Source organism: Petromyzon marinus, chromosome 17 (genome assembly GCF_048934315.1).
Source record: "Petromyzon marinus isolate PM22_M1 ecotype Great Lakes invasive population chromosome 17, UKy_Petmar_22M1.pri1.0, whole genome shotgun sequence".
NCBI lineage: Eukaryota > Metazoa > Chordata > Hyperoartia > Petromyzontiformes > Petromyzontidae > Petromyzon > Petromyzon marinus.
In genome coordinates, this window is record NC_133683.1 from 11,640,785 (window position 1) to 11,665,570 (window position 24,786).

Consider the following 24,786-nt stretch of genomic DNA (forward strand, 5'->3'; position numbering starts at 1 on the left):
GCACTGTAAAGCACGGTCAAATAGCCCGGGTGGCTGACACGGCGTGGGGAGACCTTAAAGCGATAGACTAGTGGTGGCCATCTGGCATCTCCCGAGCCGCATGCGGCTCCGTCGAAAGGGCATAACGTAGAACGCACCATTACAGTAGCAAAAATGTTTTTTTTATGTCTCCCGTGCTGTGCTGAAAACTGCCAATATATACACATTTATATTTACACGTGGCGCTTTGCAGAACTGATGGTTACTTTTTGGCTCTTGGTCTGTTACAGGTTGGCCACCCCTGTATTAGACGAACAAGTTTCAATTAAATTTTCTTAGCTGAATAATTAAATTAGCTATAGTAATTTAAAACCAAAATATACAGTCGGCAGCGATGTGTTTTTTTTATATACTTCTAGCTAATCTAATTAAAATGTTGACAACATTATACAGTACTGTTGCTGTTTTATTTACCAACGCAGTGTAGGGAGATGTTGACCTCTTTGTATTTTGTGCATTAGGGAGGGCGCTGTTGGAATGGGTTATCCGTTCGATCCCCGATGGAGATGTTATCAGCTCTCAGGAGAAACAGGAAGAGGCTCGCAGACTCTGCTCGAAGCTCCTGCACGCTGGGCTTCTCTGCGTAGCGAGGCGTTCACCAGAGCTGAAATCCACAACGTTTTCTGCAGAAAATTCACCACCTTTTCAGGTACGGTTACTTTTCATTGCCGTGGCAATTAAAACTTGTTGCATTCTTGCAGAGGGTTTGTGGTTCGTGCCCAGCGGATGCCCGTGACTATTACTGCGGGCAGATTAGCCGAAAATGTCAACGGTCCAAATTTGGCTTTATCGCAACATCGCCCCCTACGGTGAAAGTACCATAGATTATTGTCGTCTGCTGAAACGTCGTGCATTCGTGATAGCGAATACCAAATATACTAATTGTGTGATTTAGCTTTCCTTGGGAAACAGCTTAGTTGTCTCCCTGCTCAAACGGGCAATGGGGCAGCACTCATCTCTGTCATTGTGCCTTAGCTGGTCGTGGATATGACACATTCCCATGGTGGTGGGTGCCAGTTTATCCATGCGATGGCCACAGGGTGGTATGCATTTTATTGGCGATCTCTGACAGGGGTTTGAACTGTCAACTCCTAATTTGGTTGAACGCTCTGAGCACAACGCCACTCGGCCAGATCTTAAGGAGATGAGCTTCATGAAATATTTGTTTTTCCATTCGAGCTGTGCTGTGTGATTACTTGATTGATTGATTGATTCTGCTCCAGATTATCGGTTCAATTACTCGACCTGGCATAACTACAGTCCCGCGGCTCTTCCTTGAAAAAGTGTTCACAGGAAATATTCTTGTGTTGTCACGGATATAATATTTCACGAATCTTTAAGCTATTAAATGTGAGGAATGCCCAGTGCCTTTTGAGTCCTAGTTTGTTCAACACTACTGTTGGATTTATTAAGGCACGAGTGACATCGCTGTGATGTCACTCCCATTTGTTTTACTACAATTTTTTTTACGGTATAATTTCAAAGAGTGATGTATATCTATGATGTGTGTCCCCATGCTGTCTGGCAATGAGTTTGAAGCTTGGCTGATGATTACAAAAAACACTTAATGTGACTCTCAGGAATGCCCTCGTGATGTTGTCCCTGTACTGTGCCACACTATTGTAATTGTTTTTATACGCTATCGCTGGAGAGATATCACAAACGTCACTGCAGGGTCCTTTTTTCCCCCCCATCATTAACGAAGCTTTCAGCTCATGTGGAACAGACTGGCACACACAGCTATTTTGTGTACTCGATTAGAACTACTTGTTTTTTTTGGGTCTTGTATTCCTTTAATAACGTGATATTTTTAGACGTTGTTATTTTTCCGTGTGCGATATTGATGCTGCAGATAATTTATACTCGCGCACGCACATCCAGCGCTAGCTGTGAGAGCGGACTGGTATCGATGGCTGCCCTGTAAAAAGTGCAGTGTTTTTTTGCATCCTAATCAATAATGTACGGCGAGAGCTGCGTTCCAAAACCTGCAAAGGTTAATTTTTTTCATGGCCACTCGTGTGCCTATTTGCAGTTGTACAGTGAGGGGAAAAAAGTATTTGATCCCCTGCTGATTTTGTACGTTTTGCCCACTGATAAAGAAATGATCAGTCTATAATTTTTAATAGTAGGTTTATTTGAACAGTGAGAGACAGAATAGCAACAACAAAATCCAGAAAAACGCATGTCAAAAATGTCATAAATTGATTTGCATTTTAATAAGGGAAATAAGTATTTGACCCCTCTGCAAAACATGTCTTAGTACTTGGTGGCAAAACCCTTGTTGGCAATCACAGAGGTCAGACGTTTCTTGTAATTGGCCACGAGGTTTGCACACATCTCAGGAGGGATTTTGTCCCACTCCTCTTTGCAGATCTTCTCCAAGTCATTAAGGTTTCGAGGCTGACGTTTGGCAACTCGAACCTTCAGCTCCCTCCACAGATTTTCTACGGGATTAAGGTCTGGAGACTGGCTAGGCTACTCCAGGACCTTAATGTGCTTCTTCTTGAGCCACTCCTTTGTTGCCTTGGCCGTGTTTTTTTGGTCATTGTCATGCTGGAATACCCATCCACGACCCATTTTCAATGCCCTGGCTGAGGGAAGGAGGTTCTCACCCTTTGATGCGGTGAAGTTGTCCTGTCCCCTTAGCAGAAAAACACCCCCAAAGCATAATGTTTCCATCTCCATGTTTGACGGTGGGGATGGTGTTCTTGGGGTCATAGCCAGCATTCCTCCTCCAAACACGGCGAGTTGAGTTGATGCCAAAGAGCTCTATTTTGGTCTCATCTTACCACACCACTTTCACCCAGTTGTTCTCTGAATCATTCAGATGTTCATTGGCAAACTTCAGACGGGCATGTATATGTGAATTTCTTGAGCAGGGGGACCTTGCGGGCGCTGCAGGATTTCAGTCCTTCACGGCGTAGTGTTACCAATTGTTTTCTTGGTGACTATGGTCCCAGCTGCCTTGAGATCATTGACAATATCCTCTCGTGTAGTTCTGGGCTGATTCCTCACCGTTCTCATGATCATTGCAACTCCACGAGGTGGGATCTTGCATGGAGCCCCAGGCCGAGGGAGATTGACAGGTCTTTTGTGTTTCTTCCATTTGCGAATAATCGCACCAACTGTTGTCACCTTCTCACCAAGCTGCTTGGCGATGGTCTTGTAGCCCATTCCAGCCTTGTGTAAGTCTACAATCTTGTCCCTGACATCCTTGGAGAGCTCTTTGGTCTTGGCCATGGTGGAGAGTTTGGAATCTGATTGGTTTCTAGATTTGAAGCTTTCGTGACTGCAAGGATCCATACTCTTTGGTTCTATTCAGTACAGTCACGTATGTAAAAAATAAAACAACAAAAATCACGACGTTTCGGCCACAACACAAGTGGCCTTCATCAGGTGAAGGGGCCGTGCTGTCACGAAGACAGCGTAGGAATTAAGAAAGTCAAGCCAGGTCGCGTCCTTTAAGCTGTGTGGGAGGAAACCAAACGCTTTGAACAAAGGAATTAGCATAAAGTGCTGATAGAGCACCAAACACGGGGGGGAGGGGAGTTTACAAACGTTGTTTTGAAGGGAAAAATAAGCTGCTGTGAAAGTTTGGTATATCACTACTTGGATAAATATACTGTACCATTGAAAATTAGTTTAATGTTTGGTATGATTTAGAACATCTTTCCAATGATTGCTTAATTTTAAACCATCTTCTCGGCTGAAATTGTGTCTGTGTTTGTAAATCTGAATTGCCTCGTGGACAAATCTCTGATGATAACCTATAGGTTTGCAAAGGACCTTGGTATCGGAGAACACTATATCGTGATCACCCACAGCGTTGTAACAGTGGTCAGCCATGGCAGAAGAATTCGTTCTGCCGTGTTTCAAATCTGATTTGTGCTCGCGAATTCGGTCAGCGACATGTCGCTTCGTCTCCCCGATATAGCAATCACCACAAGTGCAGCTCAATTTGTAAACCCCGGGGTACTGTAAGTCAGGAATGACATCCTTCACGGATGGGATCAGGTCACGGATTTTGTGTACTGTATTGAACCGGACCAGGATCTTGTGTTTGTTTAGAATTTTGGAGATCTTTTTAGTAACGTCTGCTATATATGGTAGTGTGATGGTTTTGACCGGAGTATCAAGTGGTTCTTTCTGTATGGAGGGAGAAACAGCTTGGCGGATGGTACTGTCAGAGTATCCGTTTCTCTTGAGGGCCAGGTGTACATGTTTTAATTCACTGGTCAGGTGGTGTTGGTCTGAAATGCAATGAGCCCTGTGGTATAACGTTTTGATTAGAGTATTCTTTTGAGCTGGGTGGTGGTGGGAATCAGGCTTCAAGTAGGAATCTGTGTGGGTGGGTTTCCTGTAGACAGAATGCCCCAATGAGCCATCAGGTCTCCTCTCAATCAGAACATCCAAGAATAGTAGCTTGCCATCTTTCTCTACTTCCATGGTGAATTTGATGGCGGGATGTCTGGAATTGATGTGGTGTAGGAAAAGGTTCAAAGCTGGGAGGCCATGTGGCCAAATGACGAAAGTGTCATCCATATATATCTTCCACAGGGAAGGTCTGAGGGTGGAAGTCTGGATGGCGTCTGATTCAAATTTCTCTATGAAAACATTGGCTATCACTGGTGATAAGGGAGAACCCATGGGGGTACCCTCATTTTGTTTGTAGAAGGTGCCATTCCAAGTAAAGTATGTATTGGTGAGGCAGTGTCTAACCAGCGCAGGTGTATCGGGGTCTAGTCCATGTTGTACCAAATTTTCAATTATTTCAATGGTATCAGGTACCGGGACCTTGGTGAACAGGGAGACCACATCGAAGCTGACAAGGATATCGTCAGGGCACAGTACAACGTCTTTGACCATAGAGACCAATTGGGCTGAGTTAAGTACTGCTGAGGAGGTCTTGCCAGTGAAAGGTAGCAAGGTATCTGACAGAAAACGTGCTAGCTTATAGGTAGGGGAGTTGATCGTGGATACGATGGGTTGTAGTGGAGTTCCTTCATTATGAATCTTGGGGAGACCATAGAATGTAGGGGGTCTAGCAGCAGAAGGTTTTAGGGAGGGACGTTTAGTTTGTTCGATTAGGGAGGTCGAACTTGTGATGATCTTGTTGGTTTTTATAGTAAGGCTATTAGTAGGGTCATTTTTAATTTTTGAGTAACTTCCATGGTTGAGTAGGTTCTGGATTTTGTTGTTGTACGAATCTTTATCCATAATTACAGTAGTGTTGCCTTTGTCGGCTGCGAGGGTTACTATATCACTTCTGTTTTTTAAATTCGCGAGTTCAGAGCGTTCATTTTTGCTGATGTTGCTAATGAGTTTCTTAGCATTCTTAAGAATAGTGGCTATTTCAGCTCTCGCAACGTCTGCTTGGATGTGTCCTATGCTTTGAGGACTACATCGACTTGAGAGATGATATCATCTACAGGAATATGTTTCGGGGTGACAGCAAAATTTAGCCCTCTAGCCAGTACTGTTTTCATATTGTCCGAAATCGGGGTGTTACTCTGATTAATGACGATTTTGTTAACGTCTAGTACTTAACTCAGCCCAATTGGTCTCTATGGTCAAAGACGTTGTACTATCCCCTGACGATATCCTTGTCGGCTTCGATGTGGTCTCCCTGTTCACCAAGGTCCCGGTACCTGATACCATTGAAATAATTGAAAATTTGGTACAACATGGACTAGACCCCGATACACCTGCGCTGGTTAGACACTGCCTCACCAATACATACTTTACTTGGAATGGCACCTTCTACAAACAAAATGAGGGTACCCCCATGGGTTCTCCCTTATCACCAGTGATAGCCAATGTTTTCATGGAGAAATTTGAATCAGATGCCATCCAGTCTTCCACCCTCAGACCTTCCCTGTGGAAGAGATATGTGGATGACACCATCGTCATTTGGCCACATGGCCTCCCAGCTTTGAACCTTTTCCTACACCACATCAATTCCAGACATCCTGCCATCAAATTCACCATGGAAGTGAAGAAAGATGGCAAGCTACCATTCTTGGATGTTCTGTTTGAGAGGAGACCTGATGGCTCATTGGGGCATTCTGTCTACAGGAAACCCACCCACACAGATTCCTACTTGAAGCCTGATTCCCACCACCACCCAGCTCAAAATAATTCTCTAATCAAAACGTTATACCACAGGGCTCATTGCATTTCGGACCAACACCACTTGACCAGGTGGTGTACACCTGGCCCTCAAGAGAAACGGATACTCCCACCGTACTATCCGCCAAGCTGTTTCTCCCTCCATACAGAAACAACCACTTGATACTTCGGTCAAAACCATCACACTACCATATATAGCAGACGTTACTAAAAAGATCTCCAAAATTCTAAACAAACATAAGATCCTGGTCTGGTTCAATATAGTACACAAAATCCATGACCTGATCCCATCCGTGAAGGGTGTCATTCCTGACTTACAGTACCCCGGGGTTTACAAATTGAGCTGCACTTGTGGTGATTGCTATATCGGGGAGACGAAGCGACATGTCTCTGACCGAATTCGCGAGCACAAATCAGATTTGAAACACGGCAGAACGAATTCTTCTGCCGTGGCTGACCACTGTAACAACGCTGTGGGTGATCACGATATAGTGTTCTCTGATACCAAGGTCCTTTGCAAACCTATAGGTTATCATCAGAGATTTGTTCACGAGGCAATTCAGATTTACAAACATAGACACAATTTCAACTGAGAAGATGGTTTGAAATTAAGCAATCATTGGAAATGTGTTCTAAATCATACCAAACATTAAACTAATTTTCAATGGTGCAGTATATTTATCCAAGTAGTGATATACCAAACTTTCACAGCAGCTTATTTCCCTTCAAAACAACGTTTGTAAACTCCCCTCCCCCCGTATTAGGTGCTCTATCAGCACTTTATGCTAATTCCTTTGCTCAAAGCGTTTGCTTTCCTCCCACACAGTTTAAAGGACGCGACCTGGCTTGACTTTCTTAATTCCTACGCTGTCTTCGTGACAGCACGGTCCCTTCACCTGATGAAGGCCACTTGTGTTGTGGCCGAAACGTCGCGATTTTTGTTGTTTTATTTTTTACATACGTGACTTTACCCGAATAGAACCAAAGAGTATGGATCTGATTGGTTGATTGCTTCTGTGGACAGGTGTCTTTTATACAGGTAACAAGCTGAGATTAGGAGCACTCCCTTTAAGAGTGTGCTCCTAATCTCAGCTCGTTACCTGTATAAAATACACCTGGGAGCCAGAAATCTTTCTGATTGAGAGGGGGTCAAATACTTATTTCCCTCATTAAAATGCAAATCAATTTATAACATTTTTGACATGCATTTTTCTGGATTTCTTTGTTGTTATTCTATCTCGCACTGTTCAAATAAACCTACCATTAAAATTATAGACTGAACATTTCTTTGTCAGTGGGCAAACGTACAAAATCAGCAGGGGATCAAATACTTTTTTTCCCTCACTGTATAGCCTCAGGGGCAATTTGTGTTGATGAGAATGTTTTGCAGTTTTTTTGAGATGCAATGCAATACTCGAGCACACGGGGTTGTGAAGTGGTCTGTGTTCAGTCAAAATTCAGATGCCGTCCAAATCCAGCATGGATGTTGCTGTTCTGTTTGTAAATTGTTAGCACACCGCGTTTGATTTCACCTCCCGGCGCGGCAGTTGGAACTATGGGGCAAGTTTCTAAAATATCTGGCCCACTGCCTCCGTCCACCCAGCTGTATAAATTGCTAACACCACAGTTAGGTGGAAAAAAATTCACGTGCGGTGGAGTCAAATGTGTGTGAACTCCCACATCTACCCAAAGGTCTGACCAGTGTGGAAGAAGTAAGCCGAATTCCCTCGGCAGGGGCTGTCTAGAGCTCTGTCGAGGGGGAGGCCCATCCGCTAACAGTGGCGTTAGCATGTGATCGCAGGGCTGCACCTGTACCTTTACCTTCCTTTAAGGCAGAGGAGCTGTATGCCTGGGCGGCTGTGGGTGGTGAGAGAAGAGCGGCTTGGGACGACAGCCCTCCGCAGAGACTGCAGGCAGGCTGGCCTTCATTCAAGTCCGGAGAAGCTTCTTCCGCCCAGGCTGACTCGGCGCATTTGGTGGAAGGTGAGATTAATGAACGGTGGGGCTGCGAGGTGGCCAGGCGATGACGCTTAAGATTTAGATGCGATGCAATGGATGGAGTCCATGTGTTTATTGAATCCATCTGTGAGGATCCTTCAGTGTCATAACTACTCTGGAGTCTTCTTTGGTTCTTTCGGTAAAGTCACGTAGAATGAGAATAAAATAATAAATTGATAAAATAACACAATAATATTCTCTGGAGTCTCTGCGTTTCATTCTACATGTGGAAATAAAAAAATAATCAATGGAATTGGTGGCAAAGCATCCCAATGGGGGGGACCCTTCTAAAGAGGAGCCCTGAGACTCTGTGTGGCCTTCTTGGGCAATTAAAGTGCGTCATACTGGTAGGAACGAAGTTGTAAACTGAGTGTACCAGCCTGCAATAGATTAATGTGTCCGCCCTTCCGTCTGTCGGTCCGTCCGTCCATCCGTCCCCTTTCAATACTTTAACGAAGTGAAATCTCGTGCTGTTGGGTGTATAATTTGTCCGAAGAACCCTCAACGATTTTGAGGGCAAAAAGGTGGGAAGACGCTCTCAATTTGCACAATTTTACGTAACAATGTCATAAAATTGCGCAAAATTACAATGTTCCTACCAGCCCACCCTGCAGGGACCTGTTTATTACTACTAAGAGTTCAGAGCTTACTGATATATTCATTAAAGCTCCCCCCCCCTTCTCCCCCCACAGGCTATTTAACTCATATATGTATATTGTAATGAATTTCAATCTTTAATTGCATTTTAAGAAAGGATTACCAGATTTAATTTTAATTTGGGTAATTCTGTCATTTATTACAGGTGTTGAAATGCTATTGTTTGTTTTGCAAACTGAATTTGAACACGTAGGCTTTCGCGACCAATATCATCCATAATATAGGTTTTTTTAGGTTAGATCACGGAAATATAAATGTGTCGTTAAAACCGCCACCACCCGACACAGCCAATTAGTAAGGTTTGTCACATAAACAGAATATGCCAATTCGTTACTAGTGCAGCACACTGGTGTGTTGGAGAGAAAAATTTAAAAATATATACAGTAAGGGAAAAAAGTATTTGATCCTCTGCTGATTTTGTACGTTTGCCCACTGACAATGAAATGATCAGTCTATAATTTTAATGGTAGGTTTATTTGAACAGTGAGAGACAGAATAACAACAACAAAATCCAGAAAAACGCATGTCAAAAATGTTATAAATTGATTTGCATTTTAATGAGGGAAATAAGTATTTGACCCCTCTGCAAAGCATGACTTAGTACTTGGTGGCAAAACCCTTGTTGGCAATCACAGAGGTCAGACGTTTCTTGTAGTTGGCCACCAGGTTTGCACACATCTCAGGAGGGATTTTGTCCCACTCCTCTTTGCAGATCTTCTCCAAGTCATTAAGGTTTCGGCTGACGTTTGGCAACTGAAACCTTCAGCTCCCTCCACAGATTTTCTATGGGATTAAGGTCTGGAGACTAGCTAGGCCACTCCAGGACCTTAATGTGCTTCTTCTTGAGCCACCCCTTTGTTGCCTTGGCTGTGTGTTTTGAGTCATTGTCATGATGGAATACCCATCCACAACCCATTTTCAATGCCCTGGCTAAGGGAAGGAGGTTCTCACCCAAGATTTGACAGTACATGGCCCCGTCCATCGTCCCTTTGATGCGGTGAAGTTGTCCTGTCCCCTTAGCAGAATAACGCCCCCAAAGCATAATGTTTCCACCTTCATATTTGACGGTGGGGATGGTGTTCTTGGGGTCATAGGCAGCATTCCTCCTCCTCCAAACACGGCGAGTTGAGTTGATGCCAAAGAGCTCCATTTTGGTCTCATCTTACCACAACACTTTCACCCAGTTGTTCTCTGAATCATTCAGATGTTCATTGGCAAACTTCAGACGGGCATGTATATGTGCTTTCTTGAGCAGGGGGACCTTGCGGGCGCTGCAGGATTTCAGTCCTTCACGGCGTAGTGTGTTATCAATTGTTTTCTTGGTGACTATGGTCCCAGCTGGAGAGCTCTTTGGTCTTGGCCATGGTGGAGAGTTTGGAATCTGATTGATTGCTTCTGTGGACAGGTGTCTTTTATACAGGTAACAAGCTGAGATTAGGAGCACTCCCTTTAAGAGTGTGCTCCTAATCTCAGCTCGTTACCTGTATAAAAGACACCTGGGAGCCAGAAATCTTTATGATTGAGAGGGGGTCAAATACTTATTTCCCTCATTACAATGCAAATCAATTTATAACATTTTTGACATGCATTTTCTGGTTTTTCTTGTTGTTATTCTGTCTCTCACTGTTCAAATAAACCTACCATTAAAATTATAGACTGATCATTTCTTTGTCAGTGGGCAAACGTACAAAATCAGCAGGGGATCAAATACTTTTTTCCCTCACTGTATATAACTGTAAAGTGCAGAGAAATCTCAAGACACTTCAAACTCTCTAGCTCTGGCTCACAGTGCCTCTCACATGTTTCCAAGCTTAATGAATCACCTTGGAGGAAAAACAGCTTCCTCGTGACCTTGAAGCAACGTGTTTGAACTAACGGTTTGAGGGGTGAGGCGACCAGATGGAGATGTACGGACGAACGGACGCACGGACGGACATCGTCATAACGGCTTGGAAAGTGTTTATAAGGGAAAGGTCCGGATTGTTAAGTGTCAGTTTTATTTTCTTGCAGAGTATCGAAAGAAAATCCTTCGAATGAAGCAGAAGCACGAGGGGGCTGTGTCACGTGCAGAGGTCAGCAAAGGAGTTGTAACGTAACAATTGAACAAATTACTTGCAATTAACAAGCAACTCGATGCATTTGTCAATCGTGATGTGGCCTTAAAGGGAAAGTGTATAATAATAGTCAACGTTTGGGGCAATGGCCCTCTTTCATAGCATATGAATGTGATTTGACGTTAAAAGTGTATGAGATTCAAGTGTTGCAGTGGATACAGCATCGTGAGCATCATTATTATTATTATACATCACCGCGAACTCTCCTGTATGTCCATTGGCTATCAAGTCCTAAGAATAACATTTAAACATTTGTGTTATCATACTTATTGAATGTGTATGTAAAGTTATGAGGTTTTTCTTTGATGTATATTGATTATATTTGAAGCATTGTTTTTCGATATAATTTTGTTTACACAGTGCAATTTGTTTGCTGTGTGTTCCCGTACTTATTTAAATTAGTGTCTTCCTTGAGAAAGACACTCCTGGTCTGAATGGGCTGCTTTTACTTGGTCATGAAGGTCCGCTGCCTAAAATCTGTAAATGATGAGAAAACCCATGACAACAGAAAACTTTAATGCAGTCTGGAATTTTAAATACACAAAGGCATGCAGCGTCCTATGTACAAAAAAGCCTTTTGTCAAGAGTTGAGAGTGTTGCCCCATGGTGTAAAGGCAAGTCCTATCCACATTATGCTCCCAGAGGATGTGGCAGCAGCCAACATTGATAGCTGCACTATACTGATGAGTCCTAATGAGGACAAAGTGCCGGTCTACAGCTGTGTCTTTGTTTCACTGCTGTCTGCTGGGGGTGGCTACATTTGATCAATTTGTTGAGTCCGTGGTCCTAAACGACAGCATAGCCCCACGATCAGTTCCTTTGAGCCGGTGGTCTGGTTAAGGCTGAAAGCTTGTGTACATGCGGTGCAGTGCACCTTTGTGTCTTGTTGCATCTATTCTATGCATGGGTTGAGGATGATATCTCATTCGAAAATTTGAGCCACGTATAATTCATGAACTATTGTTATACCGACATAGGGGCCCCGGGAAGATGTGCGTTTTCATGCAACTCGCAATAAGGCCCAGGGTATCGCCTCCCTCACAAACTCGTACGTTTGTAGTAAATAGAGAGTCGTCGGGTAATGTTGCTGTGGTGTGATTCTTAGCACTCTGGACTTGTAATCCCACAGGTTGCAGGTGCAATCTCCCGGCACGGCAATTGCAATGGGCAAGTTTCTTTGAACCTCTCATCCCCTCCCCCACCCGCCTCTCTCCACCCAGTAAAACAAACGGTTAGCACCACAGTTAGCTGATGAGGGGGGGGGGGGGGGGGGGTAAAGCATGGGTGCTCCCACCGCTTCAGAGGTGTTCGGTCCAGCGTTGACGGAGCAGGCCAAACTACTTCTGTAAATGTTGAAAATGTGTGTTTTCAGAGAATACACGAATGTAGAGTCTTTCACTTGAATGGAGAGCATACAAGGGAGCTCACGAGGCTGGAGCATAAGATCGCGGACTTGAGGAGAAGGATTTCTGAGCTGGCTGACATCAACAGCAATTGCCTGGGACGTCACGGCACCGTGAGGGACGCGGCCGCCCACGCGGAGGCCCACGGGACACAGGGCATGAACGCTCAGACGCAGACGGATGCGACGGCGCACGCGACGAAGATGTCCGAGACAAGATCGGTTCAGACATCTCCCGAAAAGATGGTTTCCCCGCTCGGCACGCTATTCTACGGCGAAGAGCCCTCCAGGGCGAACGCGGCGTGCTCTCCGCAGGCCGAGAACACCCCGAGACCAAAGTCGTGCTTCCAGGCTAAAGTATCGCGTAAAGTCGGCCCGCCTGCTTCATTTCCCTTCTACGAACCCTCGCCTAAGTCGGCCCCAAAAATGCCCAAGGCAGGGGGCTCTAACACATCTCCACCTTTGCCTGCGGTCGACAATGTAAATTCCACAACTTGTGGAGACCCAAAGCTTCCTCATCCACTTCCTACAGACTGCTGCCTCCCAGCTATGTCTGAAGGCTCCATTCCTCTCCCCCCTTCTTTTATTCCTCCAACTATTCCTGTGGATTTGATTCCTTCGCCTCCTCACGGTCCTCCACCTCCTCCTCCCCCTCTTCCTCCTCTGCTGCCTCCTCTTCCTGGGGGCTCCATTCCTCCACCTCCCCCTCTTCCTCCTCTTCCTACGGGTTTCATCCCTCCTCCTCCACCTCTTCCTCCTGTTCCTTTGGGCTTCGTCCCTCCTCCCCCTCCTCCTCCACCTCTTCCTGGTGGCTTCATCCCTCCTCCTCCACCTCTTCCTGGTGGCTTCATCCCTCCTCCTCCACCTCTTCCTCCTGTTACTTTGGGCTTCGTCCCTCCTCCCCCTCCTCCCCCTCCTCCCCCTCCACCTCTTCCTGGAGGCTTTATCCCTCCTCCTCCACCTCTTCCTGGAAGCGTTATCCCTCCTCCTCCACCACTTCCTGGAGGCTTCATCCCTCCTCCACCACCTCTCCCTGGCGGCCATATCCCTCCTCCTCCACCTCTTCCTGGAAGCGTTATCCCTCCTCCTCCACCACTTCCTGGAGGCTTCATCCCTCCTCCACCACCTCTCCCTGGCGGCCATATCCCTCCTCCTCCACCTCTTCCTGGAAGCTCCTTCCCTCCCCCTCCTCCACCTCTTCCTGGAAGCTCCTTCCATCCTCCTCCTCCTCCACCACTTCCCGGTGGCTGCATCCCTCCCCCTCCCTTTCCACCTCCGCCCCCTGGAGTGTCTGCCCCGCCACTCCTCGCTCACCCGGGTGCCTTGTCAAGTGCGTCGCACGACGGCGTTGGCTTCCCGCACAGAGGAGGGCATCAGGCGGCGTTCCCGCACGGCGTGGCGCTGCAGCGGCCCTCTGTGGAGCCGCACCTTCCGATGAAACCGCTGTACTGGGTGCGCGTTCAGCTCAGAGATAGAAGGTACCTTCTTAATGCTGTGTTAAAAGGCAAAAAACTAGGAATTCAACATGTCTTGTCTGCTCGATATGCGGGTTTCCCTCACTTTATGCCGTAGATGCGTTCTGCAATGCACAAAGCAGAGTCACGTAGAGTAGACCGCTTAACCCACAATTCACCGCACAATGAACCACAATGCCTTGCTGATCTCGTCAAGGAGCATAAATTATCACAAACTCTGATCATCCTCGCAGTGGCTTTTGGCTAACCATCGATGCATTTCTTGCGGCCGTCTGTAACACTCTTCCCATATTAGAAATGCATGCACTTTTTAGTCATCTAGATTGAAAACGAATTTAATTTTTTGTCCTTCCCCCGCACCTCCGATTAGCATGGTTGACTATGTACAGTGCAAAAGAAGTTCAACATATACATACAAGTAGCGCATACAGTAAACAAACAGTGAAAGTGGATGGTCAGCAGGAGACGGAGGAGACTTTTGCGATGGAATAGCAGCCGCAGGAAGAAGAAACATGCCCTAGAGGACGACTACCATGGAGTTAGAGAAATAATGTGTGCAGATGTGTCTTCACAGGACAGAGGGATGGCAATGAGCGTGGGCAAGCCTTCTTCCAGCAGTGTATAGAACATGGCTGGTGATGATGAAGCATGGATCCTTATAGCCAAGCAGTTAGGGAATTTTATACCAAGATCAAACATTAAAAGGTTACGTCGATAAAAATTCCAATTTCACGTGATAAATGGGATGCGAATCAAATAGGCTGATGTCTGGCCAATAAACTCTGAATGCACCATGTCCTTTCCCAGAGGCATTGATGATCATGGCCTTCCATTCAGCTCTGCCCATAATATTACTCTAGAACTTTGCATGAGTTACTCCTCCCAGTTGCATCCAACTGTTTAAATTGCTCATGTGACTCAATTCGCTGTCTTCTGCGGGCTTCTTGTACCTATAATTGTGGCAGTCAAAACATCATACGTTGTCCTTTATTTTCTTATATCATGTCGAAGAAATCTAACTTGCTTTTCTCTGTTTATTCTTATTAATGATGTTGTCAATTAAAAGTCTGAATACAAATAGTTTTGGTGTAGCTTTGGCGTGCACTGTCTAAAAAAAAAAATCACCAAACTGGGTTTGATTCCCGGACGTGGATAACGTCAGTGACAAGTGATATCTAAACCCGGTACGTATATGTATGTACTGTGAACTTCTTTCGTACCGTACGTAGCCAACCATGCTAATCGGAGGTGCGGGGGGAGGGACACCAGACTAAACATCAAAAGCGGCACCAGTACACCCTCTTCACCATCGCGATGTGACCCAAGTGGTGAAGAATGGTGAAATGACCCTACTAACCAACCAGGCTGTATTCTCAGCTCCCTTAACCCTTACATGCAATTTTAGCATCCTCTGCTTTAACTTAAACTCGTCAAGGTCAGGGGCTTCTATTTGCCGTGCCATCAACCGACAATCCTCTCGTGTTTGTTGTATTTTTCTGACTCGATGTCTTTACATTGCAGAGCACTGTCGTCTTTAATGTAAGGTTATTTTGATTGCAGGTCAGATACCGCAAAGACCATCTGGGATGGTTTGGATGAGGCAAAGATAAATCCTTTGGAGTTCGAAGAACTTTTCTCCAAAAAATCCGTGAAAGAGAAAAAGAAGCCGCTCTTCGACGTGTTCAGCAAAAAGTCTAAAACCAAGCAAGTGAGTCGCTCTTTAAAATTCTTAAGCATAATGTTGGCCGTCTGCCGCTTGTTTGCAGAGGTTTGTGGTTCGAGCCCACCAGCTGCCCTGGTTAATACTGCGGATGTATTATAATAGTAATAACAATAATGAACACAATTCATAGCGCGCACATATTTCACAAATCGGATTCAATCTTCGATAGAAAATCTCGCGAGGCGCGGATCAAGAACTTTAAAGCATTAACCAAGGAATTTACCGCCGTTTGCTTTGCGTTGGACGGTCAAGATCCCGTGATATAAATTCGCAAAGAGTGGGCAATTTGTGCTGGTGTCACGGTCCAAATTTGCCAAATTTACTGGCATATTACCTCATTGGGTAAAGTCACATGGCACTATCGTGCCCCCCCTCTACTGCTCTTAAACTACTACGGACTGTTATCACCTGTGAGCCTTAGCGCCTTATCCAATGTTCATAGACGTTGGAGCTTAGAAGAATTTTAACATGTAGACTTTCGCGACCAATATTATCCATAATAAAGGTTTTTTTGGGTTGGATCACATAAATATAAATGTGCCGTTAAACCCGCCACCACCTGATACAGCCAATTGGTAAGGCTTTCCATTTAAACAAACGTGCCAATGAGTTACTTCAGCACACCCGGTGTGTTGGAGAGTAAAGTCACAACATTTACAACAAATCGAGTACGACGTTTCGCTGGTGATTGCAAGCAGCTTCATCGGGAGATTAGCCAGAATTGTGAAGGAAGTCTTTTATCGAAGAACGGTACAACAATGTTTTTTTTTTTATGCTGCACTGTCCTCTGCTGCCCAACCACGTGGCCCCACAACAGACGACAACAACTTGTTGCACATTGTTGGTCACCCATTCTAGCATTCTCAAGGAGCTCAAGCCTGCGTAGCTTTCGAGCTCAGGACACCGGGAATGTTCTGGGAGATTTGATCACAGGGCCATTTGCATCATATACAGCAAACCCTTGTTAATTCGACACATCTGTGGCTCTGGCCTTGCCGAATTATCCAATATTACGAGTTATTTACAATGGTACTCCTCAGTGCCTCCTGCCCCAATAAAAAATGTTTTTTTCCGAATTTTCCAAAAATTATTTTCCCAAAAAGGTAACACTTACCATGAGTAACCAGCACTGCAGGCAAAGAAGGAGGATGTGGTAGGTTCCATTTTGGTAGGTAACAGAGGTTGTGGAGGGGGGCTTAATGCACCTAGTATGTACTTACTGTATTGTATGTTCAAGGTGCTTGATTTAATGTCAAACTCTTCACACTATACGCATTGATACACTTGCATCAATTCTATCCAAAACTTCGGATTTGACCCGCAGACTAAGGGATTTATACTTCAATCCCTTTCTAATACTTCTTGGTGTAGGTGTAGATGAGATTTCTGAGAGGGTTGGCTTGCACAGCGTGCATAAACAATGTAAAGTTCAAAGCAACAGGTCTGCACTAACGCTCACCGTGCGCGCCTCCACTCGACGGAGTTGTTGTTTTGGTCGTGGCGTGCAGTCTCGCTCCATGTGTATGCCGAAATTGGACCATTCGGTACGGCAATTCGGCTCGTGGCGAATTACTTGTCCACAATATATATATTCCGAAAGTGCAGCCGTGCCGAAATATCCCCAATTACGAATGATAAAATTATCGTAATGATGAGGCTTTACTGTAATGCGAAAATGACTTGAAAATAATAGCTTTTAATTTATATAAAAATCGATTCGCCTGGTTGTTCGGATACATAAAGCATGTGCCGGTCACACTTCATACCTTGTAAACATTTACTTTGTGTATTTTTGTAGATATAAGCGGGTAAAACTAACTTAGTATCAAATATGTACACAGCTGTAATCAGAATCTGAATATTTATACTGGAAGAATCCGATGAGCTGTGAAGCTCTTTTTTCACAGATGTCCAGTAGGGGCAGGTCAGAACCTAACAAGAACAAATAATACAAGAACACGATAGGAGTACAAATTATAGGCTGATGATGAAGTTCGTTGTAATTACTAGCGAAACGTCGTACTCCGATTGTAAATGTTATGGATTGCCCTCCCACACACCGGTGTGTTGTACTAGTGTAGTGACATTGGGGATGTCACTGTATGGTGCCGGACCTAGAGGGCCATGGCGTGCGATGTCCCTACATCGCGGACAGCACCGTGTGTGCGATGCATCGTCATCGCGTACACCCTGTAGGTGGGTGTGGTACCAGCCCCTTAGCGGGGCTTGGTGAGCGCTGGGATAGCGAGGGCACCACGTACGGCGTGCAGTGTGGGCTCCCACTAGAGGGAGCGGGAGAGTGTCAGCCCAGAGGCAGGGTTGCCCCGGGCCATGGCACTCTAGTTGACCCCGTAGGCACGTGTACCGGAGTGTCCATAGGGAGGCCCCCAGGTAGGGGGGGGGGGCTAGGGGGTGATCACGTGTCCGGGGTCAGCTCTCGAGAGGGATCGAGAGGGAGCTGGAACGCTCTCGAAGGTGGGCGGGGCCGAGGGCGGAGCCGGCCCTGACCCGGGAGGAAATATGGTGGGTCCCTGGGAGGGACCAGGGTTGCTTCGTTCTGCAAGCTGCAAGCTGGAAGCTCCACGTTCTACATCTGAAGAGGCGCCAACACGTGGCCCGGGACCCGAGGACGGGTCCGGTCCGTCGTAGCCATAACTCCTGTATGGTAGTGTAGTTAGCTGGGTGGTCACCACCCTAGGCTGTATCTGGTAAAGGGGCAGCTACCCCTTTGGTTTATACGTGTTGTGTAATAAATGTGTTGCCTCTGAAGAAGAACGTCTGCGACTCAGTTGGACTCGCTACACTAGTAACGAATTGGCGTGTTTTGTTTACGTGACAAACCTCACTAATTGGCTGTGTTGGGTGGTGGCGGTTTTACGGCACATTTATATTTACTCGATCTATCCCCAAAAAAACCTATATTATGGAGGCAAGGTAAGCAAATCACTTTAAAAATATATGCAAATAAAAACAATTCTTAAAAGGTAGGGCCCGCTGAGTGAAAACAAATGCAAATACTTTAATTAGTGGATAATTGCTGTGTTTGTGTGCTTGCCTGTGCTGACACAAAATACAGTAGAACCCATTTTAACGACGGTAATTGGTTCCACGAAACCGGTCGTAAAGTAATTTGGTCGTTAAGCGAGTCTAGGAAATAGTCCCACCACTTTGGAGCTCACCGATTGGTCGAAATTGGCGTTCATTTGCTGCTGTCGTAATCCCGTCATCAGAGGAATGGCCGGTAAGCGACCACATTGAGCTCTGTGGAGGGCCCCGTCTTCAACCGATTGGTCGTTAACAGGGATGGTCGTTAAGAGGAGTTCTAATGTAGTTACTGTGTTTGTGTGTGCTTGCCTGTGCTGACTCTACATATTATCTTCCTGAGACACCGTTGGGTGATACTTCATGAAGGCCTCGTGCTGTTTATGTCCATTCCTTTTCACGATGACTTTGAACACGCGACTAAGCATCGCGTAAGCGAACCACGTTGTTGGAACTGTGTTTTGAACGCAGGTCACTAAAATCTTGGATGGCAAGCGATCTCAAGCTGTAGGAATTCTAATGTCCAGCATTCACCTTGAAATTAAGGACATTCAACATGGTAAGGCGATCTCTTTGCACCATACCTGCGGTTTGCTGCTGTTCCATTCGATATCCCGCACGGCGATTGCCGTGGACTAATGCAGGCACGTAAACACGTCACATAACGCCGTCAGGCCTCCTGCTGCCTGCCCATATTTGCTCATTGAGGAGAGGATTTAAATGTGGGGTACTACCATCCATATGTGTATGGTCAGCACACTGGACTTGCACACCAGAGGTCGCTGTTTCCTTTAAATCTCCTGGCAAGGAAGTTAATGGAAGGTAGTTGAAGTTTCTTAAATCCACCCCCCCCCCCCTCTGTTCACCCATTTTTATAATGGATACGGTTGGTCGACCAACAGGTCGCATGTGATGGCATAAAGTGTGGGTCTTGTCACCAGATACCATTTCTAGGGGCTCTCTAAAGTGCTCTTGAGGGGGAGGTCCTTCCACCAGCAGTAGCATCAGCATGCAAGTGCCGGGCTGCACCTTAACATTTCCTGTGGTGAGAGCATTGAGCTCGCAGTCACATCACAGCCAGGGGTCCACTCGGCCCTTCTTCCGGGGTTGACACAATTGTAGTGGATTCAACTGAGTCGCAGACATACCTCTTGGAGGCAACTAATTTATTAACAGCAACACATTAACACAAAGGGGTTACTGCTGCCCCTTTACCAGATAACCTATGGTGGTGGACCACCAGGCTAACTACGCTAGTTACCGGGAGTAGCTACAACGGACAGGATCTAACTGGGGTCCACGTCCACGTGTTGGTGACTTCTTCTTGGACGTAGAACGTAGAACGTAGATCTTCAGATGACAACAGCAACGCTGAACCCCTGTCCCTGTGCGGACCCGGTTTATACGCTGCTGGGTCGTGGCTGGCCCCGCCCTTGGCCACGACCACCTTCGAGAAACCTCTTGTCGTTTCTCGACCCTTCCCGTAGGATCTCACCCTGACACGTGACCCCCTCCCCCCCTAGCCCCCGCCGGGGGCCCCTGTATAGATCTTACCCGTCACGTGCCTCCTAGGGTCAACCAGAGTGCCATGGCCTAGGGTAACCTTATCCCATGGCTGACACTCCCTCCTGTAGGAGTCAGCACTGCACGCCACGCGTGGTGCCACTGCGCTATCCCAGCACGCACCCTTTTAGGGCTGGTACTACACCCACCTACGGGGTGTCCGCGTTGACAATGCATCGTTGCCTCGCTAGAGCCGGCATTACTCGGCTACATTCACGATGTCGCTACATACGTGCTGTCCGCGATGTGAGTACATCGCACGCCGTGCCCCTCTAGGCCCGGCACCACACAGTGACATCCGCGATGTCACTTCACAATCATCGTCTTTCATATGTTAATGCTCCACATGCCTTTACTTCTCAAAGTGCATGAAAATGGCTTCGCGTAATCCAAATGCCCACGGATCTATAAACAACAACAGCAATCAGTTACTGTATAAATAAACAAACATGAATGCAATGTTACATTACTTTCAGTATCTGTCTGTTTCTACAAGTATGTATGTATGTATGTTGAACTTTTTTCACATCATACATAGCCAATCGTGCTAATTGGAAGTGCGGAGGAAGGACACCAAACTAAACACATAAACAGTTCTCAAGAAATCAGTTTTCAATATAGATTTAAAAGTGCATAGCTCCAGTGGCTTCCTAATATTGGAAGGAAGAGCATTCCAGATGGCCGCAGAAGTGCATCTGGAAGCGCAGTGCAGTGACCATCTTTACATGCAATGCACATGAGTCTTTGTTCATAGCTTATTAGAGAAAAATAACCCTGGGGTCTGAACCAATCCAGGCTTGTCGATGCAGTGGTATATGTATATATGGCCAAGCAGACCATTCCCAAACTTAAGTGCCACCGTAGCAAAGGACATACCACGCTGCGGGAAGTCAGCAGTGGTTGGCCTATGGGGAGACGCATCAAACTTATTTAGTTGCTATTAATGTCTCCTAACGTGGAAACATTTTTTTTTAATAAATGTGCATTTAAAGAGACTGACCTCCACAATGGGAATATGGAATTGTCAACTACTGGCTCAGGGACGTGAGAGAAAGATAAGTGCTGCCGAGTTTGCTCGGCCTGTAGACCTGTTGCATTACATTGCATTTGCAAAAGATTTGCTAAATTTTGTTTTATCAAACTATTTCTCTCTGAAATTTACCAGAATCTCACAGGGCCACTGGATCTTCTTTCCCTCGGTCGCTTCGGGGTGGTTTCATTGCCATGCTAATTTCTCTGCTCCAGCAGCTGCTCCAGCAGACCCACCTCTCTCTCTCTGCCCACCCCCCTCTCTCTCTCTATTTAAGGCCTCGACACAGAGGCATTGGGTCTCTGTGTGTCTATGTTGTGTCTCTCTCTGTGTGTCTGTTTGCCTCTGTCTGCTTGTGTGTCTGTCTGTGTGTCTCCGTGTCTGTGTTTTGTCTCTCTCTCAAATTTAGTTCTACCTGATGACGACTTGCTTGTGTTGCAATAGAAACGTCGTATTCTATTATTTAATTTATTTTCTTTCTACGTGACTTTACCGAAAGAACCAAAGAGTACTTAATTTTAGCCCAGAATCTTCCTTTTACATATACAATATGGATAGTTCTCACAAATGTATGGCAAGAAGCGTGATATATCCGCGAATATGCAGGGCACCCATTTGGCCAATAATAGCGTTCATAAAATTTGATGACTTACAGTAATAATGATGAGGCTGATCATTTTCTCCGCGTCTTATCTAACAAACCATAATTTGTGATTTTGTCATTTCCATTGGATAAATCTAAAGACACTGATGTTTGTTTTTTAACCATTACATTTTGCGATCACCGGTACCATGATGTATAATACATGGTTTATTTTGCATTTCCAGGCTTAAATATTTTGGCATGTAAATAATTGTGAGCTGTGCACGAGATACTATCCCCTCCTGTCTGACCTCTTATGCTCTGAAGGAGGGCCGTCGCCCGGAATTATCGGCCGAATATTATTATTTTTTCCTCTTAAGACCTTTGTCCATTCTAAAGAGTGTTTTTGATTAACGTGTTCAGTGTTCTTGTTGTTTTGTCTTGTAAGGTTACGTTGTCTGTATTTGTGGCTTAGCTGTGCTTCAGTTGGACAGCTCCCTGGTGGATCTGGAGACTCTGCAAGCTCTATACGAGAATGTAAGTTGTATTCATCCGCTTTCCGCGTGTGTACTGCGTCTCCTTGGAATAACGGAATCAGAATCTTTATTTAACGTGAGCGGTTATGCCACGGCTCCCCCACTCCTAACTTGGCTCTGTACAGTGCGAAAGAAGTTCAACATACACACATATAATGATTCTATCTTAAGCTGATTATTTAATGATGCTGCTGCTGCGTAAAGTGCAGTCTCCAACTCTGATGCACTCTTATCGCTCTGTATGTGCGATGAAGAAGGGACTTTGCCCAAAATGTCGCTTGTATATTTTTCTTTTAGGGCCACAGTATTATTGACAAATATCTTGGAATTGTTTGTTAAGTATTCTGTACGATCACTTAAGAGTCCACATGTTCAGTACCATACAACCATCATACAAAGGCAAGTCACTGCGTCGTACTTTCAGATGTGCTTCTGCAGCCGTCTGCAATGCTCTTCAAACATTCGGAAGCCACTGGAGCTATGCACTTTTCAATCTAAATTGGAAACTCATTTCTTGAGGACTTTTTTTTTGTATTTAGTTTGTTGTTCCCCCGCACCTCTGACTAGCACGGTTGGCTACGTACAGTGCGAAATAAGTTCAACATACATACACCAGAAGAATAACTATGATTTAACAAATGTTTACTTATCAATTTCTTAATCTGCACAGTTATTTTTTTTCTATTTCCTGTGCCTGTTCATATTACACCACTGGTATAATAAAATAACTACCTGGCCTGGTATACAGGTGGTGGATTTGTGGGTTCGATCCTGACTGATGCATGTATGTGTGGAATTTGCATGTTCTCCCAGGCGGGAATGTGGTTTTTTCTCCAGGTTTTCCATTTTTTCCCCTCCACATTTAGAAACACGTATTTAGAGTATTTGCCTGCTATATATTTCCACCACGATAAGCCACTTCGTTAGCTGTCATTTATGGCCAGGCCGCTTCTAAAAAAAAAGAGCTACATTACCCATTGTGGCCTTACCTGGTAAAATAAAAAATAGTTAATAGAATAAGATGCAGACTCCTCGACATGTTGTGATGCCTTGATCATCCAGGGTCTCCCACCAACCCTGTGGTCTGTGTCTTCTTGCCACACGCTGCTGAATGGCGCCGCAGCATTAATGGTTGAGCCTTGCGCATGTAAGACCAGGCAAGCCGGCAGCAATTTTCCAATGAGTCACGCTCTTCTGGTGAGATTTGGAGAAGCCAATACAGGGTCAAGATTTTGCTCATTTAAACATTCTTCTCTAAAATGTTGCTCCTGATGCCCCCTGAGGTTATTTAGCATTTTATCACTTTCCAACCAAGGTTGAAAGCATTTATGCGCTCATTAGCTCTCCGTACATTTGTCCTATAACGGTTGGGGGGGGGGGGTGGAGAAGGCACGATAACGCCCTTAACAATGATGCAATATGAATGAAACCAAAGTGTAAAGTTGCGTGGCCATTATTGACTCGCTCTATTGAAAACCGGTCACATTTATGCCACGGGTGTTTCTGTTCGAAGCGGTACTGGAGGGCACGTGAAGTTGATGCTCTTTGTAAAAAAAAAAATGTTTTGCTTGCAATTTCATCAGAGAGGTGAAAAGGAAGAACTGGGAAAGATTATGCAGTTTGTAACGTCTAAACAGGGCGCGGAGGACACAAGGCAGCTGGATAAGCCTGAACAGTAAGCGTTTTCCTCCTTGTGCTATCTACCAGTGCTTGTATACATGGAGCTCTTGTCTAACTCCCAAGTCAAATGCAGAGGCGTAGCGGCGTGGTTGCCATGGGCCCTGTAGTCTATAGGCCAGAGCACTTATTGCTACTACACAAGCTAGCAAAGCTTAGTATTTACGATTGATTTATGTGGCTAATATGACTGAATAATTTTTGATATCCCCATTAAATTCAAGTGGTTATTGCGTAATTCACTTTTATTGACCGCTTGGAAAAATTGGAACCTCTCAAGTTATCTCCAATTGAGGCGGTATAGACAAGTGACATATCTTATCTGGGCTCTCATGGACTACTTGGTACAAGGCATGAAATGGGGCCCCCTGTCCAATTTCCCATCCCCTTCGGGAGCCTGGTGCCTGAGCCCCTCTGGAACCATAGGTCCTGGTGCAGTTACACCGCCTACACACAATAGCTACTTCTACTGGTCAGGAGTCAGCGTCTCCCTGATCAGTCGAGCATCACCATTGGTTGCCCTGAGCCAGTGGTGGTAATTCCACATTCCCATGGTGGCTGCCGATCGATATCTAATTTATATTTATAGAGTGCCTTCACTCAAGGCGCTTGACATAAGCTTCCAAAACGGTGACAGAATGGAGTGATGTAGATGGCAGGGGGCATACAAGCATTGAGGAATGAGTGACAGCGTTAAGACGGTATTTTAGGGATCACAAAAGTGTAGGGGTGGGAGTTGAAATGAGTGGAGGGGTGAGGGAATAGAATGGGCAACAGAGAAGAGGTGAGGCTTTAAGAGAGGAACAGAAGGAGGTTAA

At 45.5% G+C, this 24,786-nt stretch overlaps 1 protein-coding gene across 4 annotated transcripts in view; it reads left to right on the forward strand.

The window, feature by feature from the left end:
- LOC116943341 (uncharacterized) overlaps positions 1 to 24,786 on the forward strand; it is a 66,945-nt gene that overhangs the window by 18,714 nt on the left and 23,445 nt on the right. For all 4 annotated transcript variants that reach the window (XM_032956156.2, XM_032956157.2, XM_076067617.1 and 1 more), the window contains exons 3-10: positions 501 to 688; positions 8,001 to 8,151; positions 10,834 to 10,895; positions 12,310 to 13,817; positions 15,375 to 15,522; positions 19,051 to 19,138; positions 22,231 to 22,292; positions 23,875 to 23,966. In XM_032956156.2, the coding sequence (XP_032812047.2) occupies positions 501 to 688; positions 8,001 to 8,151; positions 10,834 to 10,895; positions 12,310 to 13,817; positions 15,375 to 15,522; positions 19,051 to 19,138; positions 22,231 to 22,292; positions 23,875 to 23,966 (2,299 nt within the window). The remainder of the gene's footprint in view (positions 1 to 500; positions 689 to 8,000; positions 8,152 to 10,833; positions 10,896 to 12,309; positions 13,818 to 15,374; positions 15,523 to 19,050; positions 19,139 to 22,230; positions 22,293 to 23,874; positions 23,967 to 24,786) is intronic.